Source organism: Pyxicephalus adspersus, chromosome 2, assembly GCF_032062135.1.
Source record: "Pyxicephalus adspersus chromosome 2, UCB_Pads_2.0, whole genome shotgun sequence".
Taxonomy (NCBI): Eukaryota; Metazoa; Chordata; class Amphibia; order Anura; family Pyxicephalidae; genus Pyxicephalus; species Pyxicephalus adspersus.
The window spans coordinates 24,687,709-24,699,936 of NC_092859.1; the positions used below are offsets into that span (position 1 = coordinate 24,687,709).

A 12,228-nucleotide genomic window follows, 5' to 3' on the forward strand; every position below is an offset into this window, starting at 1 on the left:
TATGATTGAATTCATATTGCTCTTTAACTTCTGCACACACACATTTGTAACTGAAAAGTCCACTCTCTAAGAGCTGTTCTTCTTTCAATTACATAGGTTACACATTTGATGAATATACCTAACTATATCAGCAAAAATTTGCTGACATCCATGAGCTAATTTGATATCCAAATTCAACCTGTTTTCAGTAAAAAGCTGTGGTTGGGGATCTGTGTAAGTCACTTGGGTTTTCTCCATATCTGGTCAAACTATGCCTATATGGAGCTGGTTTTGTGAGCAGAGGCAATGTCATGCAGAAAGCACCTTCCTCAAACTGTTGCTAGAATGTTGGAAGCACGCAATTGTCTATTTTTTTTTTGTTGCTGTATCATATACAGTATCTTTCACTGAAGATACACACAATTTTTAAGGGGGGTCCACATACTTTTGGCCATTTGTATGTGTATTTTTGTATATTTTTGCAGCCTGTGCCATGGTTCTGCCTTCTATTTGGACTAGGTGTGAACACACCAGTCAAGCCCACTTAGAGTTCATTCCTAGTCCTGGAAGTCTACCGATCCTACTTTCTTTTCTGACTATAAATCTGGTGTGTGGTAACTCAATAAAATTATTCAGGTCAGGAAATTACATCAACTACACAAAACAAGAAAAAAAAAATAATGACTTCCAAAAAAACACATAAATCTACTAAAAGATTCTTTTATGTGTATGTGGGAGTTCTTCTATAATGCACAGGTTATGGCAACATAACAGCCGCCAACACCCCCGAAAAATAGTGCAACGGTGTCATCCATATATAACAAGTCCTGGAGTTTACAGCTGAAAGTGTACGTGGGACTTCAGACACAGGATGAGCACAGATGTGCTGGACAATCGTCCCCAGCTGGGCCAGGGGTTGCTGACAAAGCGATGTCACTCTCCAGGGGGGACGAGAGTAAATATTACTTAATGTCCAAACTATTTCAACTTCAAATCTCTCCAGTAATATGGGGTCAGCTGTTTGTTTGCAAGGCTAATCATCCGAAACAACATTCACCTTCTTATGCATACCAGGACAAAGTGATCCTTGGTATCGAAATTGCAAAAAGTATTAAAATTAAAATGTCCCAGCATTATGGCTAATGTAGAACTATAAGGCAGGGCAGTGAAATAATGAGCTCTATAATTTGTTCTGAATACTTGTCTTGTTCTGTTGTACCTGAACAGACTCCTAAAATTTCTATTGGGAAATTGTTACAACTTGAGGATTAAAAGTCTGATGGGTTAAAATGAGGGGTAGGTGTAGAGTGCAAGAATATCACCTAACTTCAGACAAAAAAAAACTAATTAACATGGTTGTACCTATTGGTGCCATTTTACCAGCCAAGAACCTTTTCACAGAGTCTTAGAGGAACACAGAAAGTCTAGTATCTTTGGGTTACACAGCCACCTTGGGGTCTGGATACTGGCAAACAATAAAAATATTGTAGGCTTCCCAAAGATAAGTCATCCTACTACCTGCATCTGTGCCCCTCAAAAGACTCCAAGAAAATTATTTCATATTAAGCTTTACAAAAAAATCATATTTACATCCATTGAAGGACACAGGAAGTCTGGGACTTCAAAAACAGTTCAACTGAGGGGTAGGAGACAAAAGCAAATTTAAAGAGGTCAGGAAGGATATCTCCAGAGAAGACAACCTGAAGACTCAAACATTTGAAACTAGAACCAGAAGGGACACCAATAAGGGCATAACTCAGGAATCCAAAGACTAGGCTGGGACGTGGAAGAAGGAGAGACCACACCTAATCTGCTTATTCTGAGGGTCTGTGATTATATCTTCCCTACATTTCCAGCTTTATGAGGGGTTTTCACCACCCGAGCTGGAAGTATACTTTAATTTTATATTATGAAGAACACAACAGGGGAGCTAGAACATACAAAGATGGGTGGAGACCCGTAAAGCCCTCAATAAGATAGAAAGGGTTTGCATGTCTTGAATACTCTTTTTCTATAGTTCTCAAAGTCAGGCGCTAACTAAAAACTATTGAGTGCTATGCATTAATATTGCAATATGTATTATTTTTTACAGATTCCACTGTCCTATCTGCTCATTGGACTACTTGGAACAAATTGCGGACACTCAGTCTGAGATCACTCAGTCTGAGACCAACAAAACATCTTCCTGACTGCCCGTCAGCAGAAGATACTCCCACTGCAAGCCTGACTGCAACCCTCCCTTGGTGTTTGGAAAACACAATTTTTGTGTAATTGCAGCAGCTAAACTGAAATGCTTTTAAATACTTAAAAGAAACACAAATAGTGGGGTTGTTCTTATAAATTTGCCTGAAGCTAGTTTGTAAATGGGCAGATTTTTCTGTGTGGCGCCGATGGCCCTCGTCACAAGCTCATCTATCGTCTTGCTGGCCTTCTGATCTCATACTTGTGGAATTATGTCACTGTAGTAATTGCGACCTCATCTTAACTTGTGTAAACACAAATTAATAATTCTGTGTATGTACTTGGAAATGCAGATTGAGTAGCTGTTGCTGAGCTCTGGAGATCTCTATAAGCAAACACCAAGATGGTGAGATGAGAGAGTATTTCTGTCGATGGCGGAATTTGAAGAGACGAGGGTGGGTGTGAACACTCCAAGATGTCCAAACTGTTGCAAGATTGGCCAAGTTTTAGTGTTCATCCAAAAAAAAATCCTTTAGCAATGGTTTGGCTAAACTAATAACAATATTAATATATTTTTTTGCTTGCACGGTTGAATCCATTACCATAATACTTTTTAATATTTCTAATCTAGAATCTGGTTCCTGGATCTTGTATCTATGATAACACCTTTGAGAAGTCTCTCTGCTGAAAACTATGTGGGTCTATCCGAGTAACTACACTGTACAGTAGTACATTAAATCATGCACAGTATTATGTATTAAAGTAACATATCCCATTCATTTCAAAAGGGCTGCTAGTGTACTGAAAAAGTTTTAAATCACCTGCAGATTATTGTCTTTCTCACAGTGTGGTTAAGAAGCTGCTGCAAGTTATTTAGAGTCTTCCTTATTTCTTGGCTTGAGAATGTCAAGCATCATCAATCAGGTTCTTTCCTTTCCAGCCTTATTATCCATGGCCACCTCTTTTCATTAATTGAAATTCAGTTAATTCATTTATGAAGGATCAGTATCACATATGGGCAACACCACAACACTGTATTAGCAGTTTGATGATGGTGAAAAAGAGGAACGAGGGAGAGCAAAATATAAGCAGATTAGAAAATTGCAGTTGGTTTTGAATCAGTTTTAAGCTATTTTTTTTAAAGTAACCCTACAGGATTTTGCAGTCTGCTGCAGTGAATTACAGCACATTGTAAACATATAAATAGATGAAACTTGCAGCAAAAGTTTTTGTTTTTACATGACAATCAATGCATTAAGTGGGGTGCACTAAAGTGCAGGTCTGTTGCCATTTATTGTATATGAGCATTGGAATGCAATGCTCAAAGAACAGAACTGCAACAAATCACACGTTATGCCAATTGCTGCAACACATACATTAAAAGGGATCATTTAGGAAGACATAGGCATTCTATATATATTTTTTCAAGTGTTCCTTGTGACAACAACAAAATAGAGTCAAAGGCAGCGGAAGAAGACCAGATCTAATTCTGGCGAGCCAATAGTTGAAAAAAGGGGAAAAAGTGAAATGCTGTGGGGAGCAGTAGGTGACAAAGTAGGGGGAACAGATCGGGGAGGTCTGGCCCTGATGACAGAGAAATTACACAGACATTTTCACCACAAGAGGCCACAAACGGAACATCCTGACCGGCAGTGCAGAGGAATGCGGGAGCAGATCCAAGCCAGCGTGAAGCCTCCAGCTCCTAATCAAGAATTGCGCTACAGGGATTGGACTCACAGAGGAACTGGAAAATCATCTGAGAGTAGAGTAGATTTTTTTTTCTTTTTTGTTGATTTAACTGGGTGTACACATTTTCACTAACAAATTGGATGTATATAATAGAGAAAACGTCTGTTTTTTTATATAACAAACACTAATAGTTGCAAAAATTATTAGGATATTTTAGGTCCATGTCCTGGTATATAGATGCAAGTTGGGAAGAATGATAATGAGAAAGGTGGACAAAAATCCAATGACAACCTCCAAAGAGATTTAAATTGAATTCTTAGGTCATTTTCTATGTCTGATTGCACCGCCTGTTGCTTTTAAGTGACAGTGGGCTCAATGGAAGAAGACTGAGAAAGACTCTCTGTGACAACCCACAATGGCTCTGAGAAAGAACTTTTTCACAAGTCAGGTCAGCTTCATCAGGTGTGGGGGAAAAAATTAAAAAATAAACACCATACCTAGTGTGAAACATGGAAGCGGCTTGATTATGTTTAGGATCTGCCTTACTCCACCTGGCACAGGTTGCCTTGAGTCTGTGCAGGAACAAGGAAATCTGAAGACTAACTAGAACTTTCTGGAATGAAATGTACACATCAGTGTCAAAAAGCTGTGTCTCATTTGCAGGTCATTGTTCTTTCAACAGGATAATGGCCCAATGTGGAAAAGAATCTCTCAAGAGGTAGTTCTAGTCAGCTTAGTTGATTTTTGTAAAGCTAAATGCCTTTAAGAGATCAGGAAGGAATATTTTTTGTTGAAACAAATTAAGACATTCTTTTTTTTAAAGGCTTTTATAATTCTCTGGATCAAGCAGTGATTTTCAGTTTGGTATGTGTAGGTTTCCATTTTCATTTATATAGGATAGATACTCTGTATACTAACCAGTGTCATGGCTAGAATGATAACATCAGAAATGTCAGGACAACTTTTTCAGTAAAACACGTGCACAGAAATCAGCAACACTATGGCGGTTAGTTTAGAAATGATTGCACACATAACCAGTCGGTCTCTGGAGCTGAAATCCAAATGAGAACTGACCCAGTGTGTGAGCAGAGAGGACCTGGAAGCTTCTCCATCTGATGTCACCATGCAGTCTGCAGAATGTCACACACCCTGGATCACATCCCCATCGCACAAACTAATGCCAGCATAAAACTGCCTGGCACGGACAGCTTTGGCTGCTGATTCATGAGCTACAGAGTGTCAGTGCTTGCACCATGCCAGCAGGGGGGTTACAGTGGGTGTCAGAGTGTCAAGCAAACTGCAGATGTGTAAAATGCCAGCCCTGCATTGGAGAAATAACAGAAGCATCAACGTGCAGGGTTAGCTTGCTGCAGTTCCATAGGTCTTAATCATCTTAAAGTCAACATTCTAGTAACTTTACATGTACCTGAAACATCACAATATACATCAAAAGTATCAGAAAAGGTCTAACTTATATAATTAAAAATCTTTGATTGAGCTTCAGAAAAAAAGCAGGAGACTCATTCTCAGGCCAAGTCTACATGGACTGTTTCCTCATTACAATATTTTGAAGTCCCATTTATTTCAATAGGCCAGTTCACACCAGAGTGTTTGGGCTTTTTCTTACCGGGATGCAAAAACAGCCTGCATTTGGACAGAGTTCAAACACCTTAAAGCTTCTATACATGTTCCCTCTAAAATGAATACAGTGTTTATAAGTGATATCAGTGTAGATTTAGGCTTATTCTCTTCTCCAGTCCAGTAGTTTCATTTTGAAGCAAGTCACAAGATGAGTAGCTGCAGACTTATTATGGAAGTCTGCCAACAAGTCCCAAGAAACCAGTCTGTAAAGCTACATACAAACGTTGGATTTTTTGTTGGAAAGGATCTTTCAGGACTTTTTTCAACCAAAAAGACTGATAGATGCATGAATGAGCGCTGTACATACAGTGACGAGATGAGACCATATAGTTCTGCTATATGGAGAGGGGGAGTAAAAGCAAGTGGCACCCTGCTGGGCTCTTTTCCCTTCACTTGCATAGTCGTTCATCGTTCATGCATCTGCCAGGACAGATCCATGAACGACGCCAGACGAGCGTTGTACACACACCAGGTTCTCGTTTGGTACTAGCCCTGAAGTGATATTCATATGCGAATCGGACGTGTGTACGTAGCCACATACCCCATTCACAAAAACTGTAGTATTGCTGGACAGAGACCACATCCAAACGTTTATAAAATAAAACCTTTGTAAAATTGTATATTCTATTATGAACATTTGGTGCCATTTTCCCACCTGTTGTTTGAGTTGCTGAACCAGTCGGTCTTTCTCCCTCTTCAGAGATGCCACTTCTTCCTGTGTCTTTTTTTTTCTAGATGAGGACAGCTCCAGAAGTGCTATGTTGGCATCCTTTTCACTGATGGCAGCCAGGAGGGCCTCTTGCCTGGTGGGGTAAAAAAACATATAGGTCTGAGTGAAAGGGGTGTAAACCACATTGATTTTATCCACTGCAAAAACACCAAAACCACCATACTGTACAAAATATAAAAATAAGAAATTATTAAACTAATTAAAAATAAGATACAAGATTATTACTTGTACACCCCAGTTGTCTGTAGCCCACGAATGGCTCTTGGTAATACCACCCAAACTGTAGCATAAATGCACCCCCCCCCCCCCCCCCCAAGCAATCTAATAGAAAGCAATAGAGCTTATAATTAACATACAATGTTTTCATGAATATTGCAGGTAATTACTTTATGTCAGGATGAACAGGAGAGCATTGGAAGGTTAGGAGGAGGGGCGTAGAAGGGCAGACAGTGGCAGTATCAAGAGAGTCTCAGAATAAGAACCCAACACTGGAAAATAAACTATGTTAAGTGGGGCTCTGACCTCTGCAAGAAGAGTGTTAACAGTCTGAAGGGCCTGGAGGATGTCAATTCCCCACAGTGGCTCAGTGTTACCAGAGTCTGTGAAACTTGGTACTAGTAACATCCATCAACTCAGACAAGACGAGATGAGAGCATAGTTGAAAATGTTAGACACCCTGATACCAGTCAGGCTGGCTGAGAACCCAAGAAGGTGGTGGGGTAGGTATGCACACAAAATCTGACAACTGGAATGTCACAGTAAGATAAGTATATTTTTTATATTAGATTTTTTGAATGTTATTTCATTGACAATTGCTAAGTCTTCACGCTATTCCTATATTCATACAACTATCAAAAGTTCTCATATATGTTTCATTACAGGTCATTGCAAGGTATCTCTGATCACTGGTATGGAGAAGGTATATGCCCAAGGAAAACAGGAGTTAAAGTTATAAAAGTATAGATTGGAGCAAGGAAACAGGGAGACAGGTGCCAGTAGAGACTGGAGCTGGGCGATAACATTACAGACACGAATATTAATATTATTAAAGATTATATAGCGCCAACATATTACACAGCACTGTACATTAAATAGGGACATAAAAGATAACACAGGCCTGCAGCAGGAGAGGAGGAAATTGCTAACAATATAGGAGTATAGCAGAGAGATAGGTGATTGATGACAATACAGATCAGAAATTGGGGAAAATTAATGCATGTTAGTAAAAGTCATAAAAGAGAAACATGATAGTAAACAGCATGTGCAAGAGGCTGTGTGACAGATGACAGTGCAGACAGGAATAGATAGGCATAGATACATAGGATAAAGACTAAACGTATTCCAAAAAGAAGAAAGCATTAGATATTATGATACAGGCAGAGGCAAGGAAGAAGGGTGAAATATGACAATACAGGGTGAGGCAGGGTAAGAGATGACAGTATAGGTTGGAGCCAAGCGGAAGAGTAAGAAAGATGACAGAGACCGGAGCTAGGAGAAAGAGTGAGTGATGATATTAGCTAGGAGAGGAGGTGAAAGATGACAGTACAATCATATTTCACTTTACTCCCTACTCTAGAAAGTAGACTGGAGCGGAAAGGAAGAGTTAAAGACCAGAAAACAAAAGTAAATTCTAGACCAGATCTGAAAAAAGGGCGAGAAAACAGTACTGTGTGTAGGTAGGAAGAGTGACAAATGTCAAGACAGAGCAGATGATAACAGTACAGCAGGAGTCAGGGAGGACATGTGGAAGTTGATAGCACATACCAGAGCTAGCGGAAAGTGTGAGGGATGACAGTACAGACTGGAGCTGGCATAAAGTGGAAAGGAGAGCATAGACAACAGAAAAAAAGAGAAAAGGAGATAGCTATAGATAGCATTTGAGTCTAGATAAGGGAACCAGATCACAGACCTGCCATTGCAGGGAGTATTTTCAGAAGCAGAGGTAGCTCCAGTGCAGGACATGGCCAATGCAGTACAGACCCTGTGACATACAGCAGGCCATTATGCTTTCCTGTACATGATAAAGCAGCAGGAGCATTCTCACAGTTTTCCATTACTGACAGATTTATCTGGACGTTACCGGGATGGAACGTGAAGTCATATGACCTAGTGGGACCCCACACATCCCTGCCTGTACTATTACATTCAGTGACTAAATCTTTTTAATGGTTTGTTAATCCTCCTGTCTGCCTGCAGAGTTACAAATTCCCGCAGGTAATTATGGTTGCTCTGCCATTGGCCAGCTGTTTACCTCTCAACTTTCAGGCAGACCTCTTCCTATATCATTCCCGGGTGAGCCCCTATACCCATATCGCCCATCCCCCGGCAGCCCCACATTCCACAGCTGACAATCTGCAGAAAAGTGATGCTTCACTGGTCCAGTTCCAGAATCCAGGACATTAATCCTCAGACCCCTGCTAACTGAACCTTCCCAGGCGGAGGTCACGGTGCTGTCTGCCACATCACATGGCCAGTGAACAACTGCCTGAAAATAATTATGTTCTTTCAAGATTCTAAAGGAAACTACAGTCTTTGTTCGATATATAGACAAGTTATCAGTTCATTATATATAAAAAAAAAACAAATCAGTGTTAATTCTTTAAAAACTCTGTTTTAGAGATACAGTTTCATGTAGTTGGAAAAGGGGGGTGAGGGACATACCTAATACTCATAATTACACATGTAGTTTTAGCTTCTTGCTTAATAGTGCTGCACAATAGTTGTGCCTTGCTGATGCTCTTATCCAACTGTAAAGCCCTGTACAGATTAGATAGATGTCAGATGACTGTCAATGGAAACAATCTATTTTGTTCTAGTTTCTAGTGACAGATGAATGAACGAGGGCTGTTCACACAGCACTACTGTGTTCTCTGAAAGGAAGGAGGGGAGAGAGCGGCACCTTGCTGTGCTGTCCTCCATTGGAATGCACAGTGGTTGTTCTCAATTGGTCATTCACCAATCCGTTGCAGCAGATTGATAGATGTTGGAGGACTGCTGTACATGTGTCAGATGAATAAATGGTCATGCTGATCTCGGGTGAAAACCTATTTGTGGCACAACCATCTGTCGTGTGTACGTAGCTTTGGTCTGGCAGACGGTGTTAAATAGTGAATGTTGTAATTCCGTATTTAATAGGCATTTAGTGGTTTTGCTACTAGAGTTCTATGTGTCTGGTAAATATGACTAACATACTATGTGCTGGCATTCACCCTACAGCCAAAGTAACCCAAGGGTGTAGCTGCAATCTCCTGCACCAGCCATTAAGTGACACAGTATGATGGTTTCTCTTCCGGCAGGTGGGTGCAATGTATGTTTGGCTGACTCCAACAGAGTGTTTGCAGAGGACAGACACATAGCTGGGCAGCTGCAAGAACATTCCCCGCTAAGTTAATCTAGGGGGCCAAAGTGAGTTAATTGCTGTCTACGCAAACACATTTATTTACACTGCAAATATTTTACAGGCTGGGAGAGTGAGATGGATGGGAGATTGGAGGGTGACAGATCACTGTACAGGGCTCACTTCACGTCTCTAATGCTGAACGCCAAAAAGTCTCAGCGTCAGGAAGAGATGGTGACAGTTTTGAATGATAGCTCAATCAAGAGAAGGGCTACTGCACAATATCTACACCTATAGAATAAACACAAATACTCAGAATTGTACCAAGCATTTTGGCATTTATGATGGCTACTATGATGAATCCCTACATACAGAAAAAGAACAGATCGTGATAATAACACCTGGTATACAGGACAAGAGAAGGGCAGCATTTTAATTTGCACGGGACATATACGAAGAATCACATCAAGCTTACAGAACAAGAGGAATACTACTGTGCACAGTTCAACATACAGAATAAGAAGAGATACTGAAAAGTTCAACCAGCGCACAGGACAACAGAAGTATTACTGTGCAGAGTCCATACATACAGAATAAGAACAGATACTGAAAAGTTCACTCAAGAAAGAGAAGCATGTTACATACAGAATAGGAGAGTAATAAGAATATTGAGAATAACACTCAGCAAACAGGACTGAAGTAGTGTTACTGTGCAGCATCCACACATACAGAATAAGAACTGATACTACCAACAGGTCCATTTATAAAGAAGTAAATTTCATATTCTACCCCCATTCTCTGGAGGAGCATCTTCCAGATCCGTGTGTTTTCAAGGACAATGATTTCCCATCATAATATGTTTGGTGAATATCTAAATCAGGACTTTAAAAATAGTATCTGTTCAGTTCATTAAAATGTTTGTGCCTTCAATATATCTGCTTATAATAAAAAATTTTTTTATATAAATCATAATCTATGTATAATGTGCTAAAAGACAATGTGCTGAAGAATTAGACTTATTCTTGTTTCATTGCACCACACATCAAGAAGTCCATACCGAAAAGGAGTTTGCCCTGCTTAGCACCCAGATAGATTGGTAACTCCAGTAAGTGTAACAGAGATTAATTCAGCCATCCAACACGAGGGGTTAAGTAACAAAAATCTTCAGTTACTGGAGAAATTGTATAGCTCACTTCCACAAATAATGGAAAAGTAATTTTTTCCAGCAGCTCTAGTGTGAAAACAAAAATATCCCCAAGTGAAATAAAAAAAATCACCCAGAATAAATAAGTACCTATTTTCCTAAGTAGACAAAAATGCAAACAGGGCAAGAACATAGAAAGTTATTCTAAGGCCATATAGCCTGCAAACTTATTTATAAACAAATCGCACAGTAAATTTATTCAATGAAGGTGATTGTTTATTCTTTTTGTGTGAATTGGGATGAAAGAATGTACTTGAATGGGAACTAGAGATGGGCGAATATACTTCAATGCAACAACCACCAGCCTTAAGTGTGCCTAATAGATGGAAAAAGAGACGTGTATCTGCAGGAAATCTTGTAAACCCATGCTGTCTGTTATCAGTTACACTTTTGCAAGTGGCCCACAGAAAACTCCTCCTCCTCCATTAAAAGTAGTCCTGTCCTAAGGTGACAATTCTGCTCCTCTACAGATACAAAACAGTGAATGAGCATTAGTACCCTGGACAGGAAGTGTGTTACAGGCAGGACCATATTCTATACCTCCTAATACGGGACTATAGGCTGTGTGTGTGTGTTTTTTTTTTTTTCTTTCTGGTGAGGAAACAGCACAGATTAACAGAACTCCATCTCTTCTTGTGGGAGGGAACACTGGACTCCATTGACGCCTAAAGATGGAAACCTCACCTGAAAGCTATTAAACGGATATTCCTGCAGGCAAATTCGTGTAACACAGTCCCCTCCCCCATTCCTTAAAAACGTTTGTGTATCTGTTCCTAAACTGCAGCAAATAAGGCTGGTGGGTGCACAAGTTCAGGAGACTCAGAATTACACAAGCAAGGAATAAGCACATGTAAAACTACATGTGTCCGATCACTATGATCCAGGATAAACGAAAATGCTCATCTCAGGTGAAAATCTGTCATGTGTACAGCGGTCCCCCGATGTTGTTCATCAATCAAGAATGACTACTGTTCGCACTCCGGCCTTCCCCCTAAATTGACCTTAGACTACATTAACCACATATGACTATAGTAGGGATTAGATTGTGAGCTCCTTTGAGGGACAGTTAGTGACATGACTATGGACCTTGTACAGTGCTGTGTAATATGATGGCGGTATATAAATACTGTGTAATAATATTAATAATAATACTGTGCTTATCTATAGTGAGCACAGCGCAGAACAGAACAGCGTTGTGTGTACACTGTTTGATTATCTGTCACTGGAAGGAATCATAAAAGATCATTTCCAGTGACAGTGATCTGATGACTGTACAGGGATTAGGGGACTTGCTGTATGTATGCAGAGATCAGTGCTTTTCTGGGACACAGTAATGGAGTTGGCGTTTGCATAGCAGCCTACAAATTACGTAAATGACATGTTAGTGCTAAAGGGACCCACCCAGTGCTAGGTGCATTCAGTAGATGAAATAGAGATGGGAAAAAAGCTGGAGGAATTCTGGCAAAT

At 40.0% G+C, this 12,228-nt stretch overlaps 1 protein-coding gene across 11 annotated transcripts in view; it reads right to left on the reverse strand.

Annotated features, from left to right (window-relative positions):
* The window catches only part of ERC1 (ELKS/RAB6-interacting/CAST family member 1), a 150,411-nt gene that overhangs the window by 18,708 nt on the left and 119,475 nt on the right, over positions 1–12,228 (reverse strand). For all 11 annotated transcript variants that reach the window (XM_072400058.1, XM_072400056.1, XM_072400055.1 and 8 more), the window contains one exon: positions 6,146–6,293. In XM_072400058.1, the coding sequence (XP_072256159.1) occupies positions 6,146–6,293 (148 nt within the window). The remainder of the gene's footprint in view (positions 1–6,145; positions 6,294–12,228) is intronic.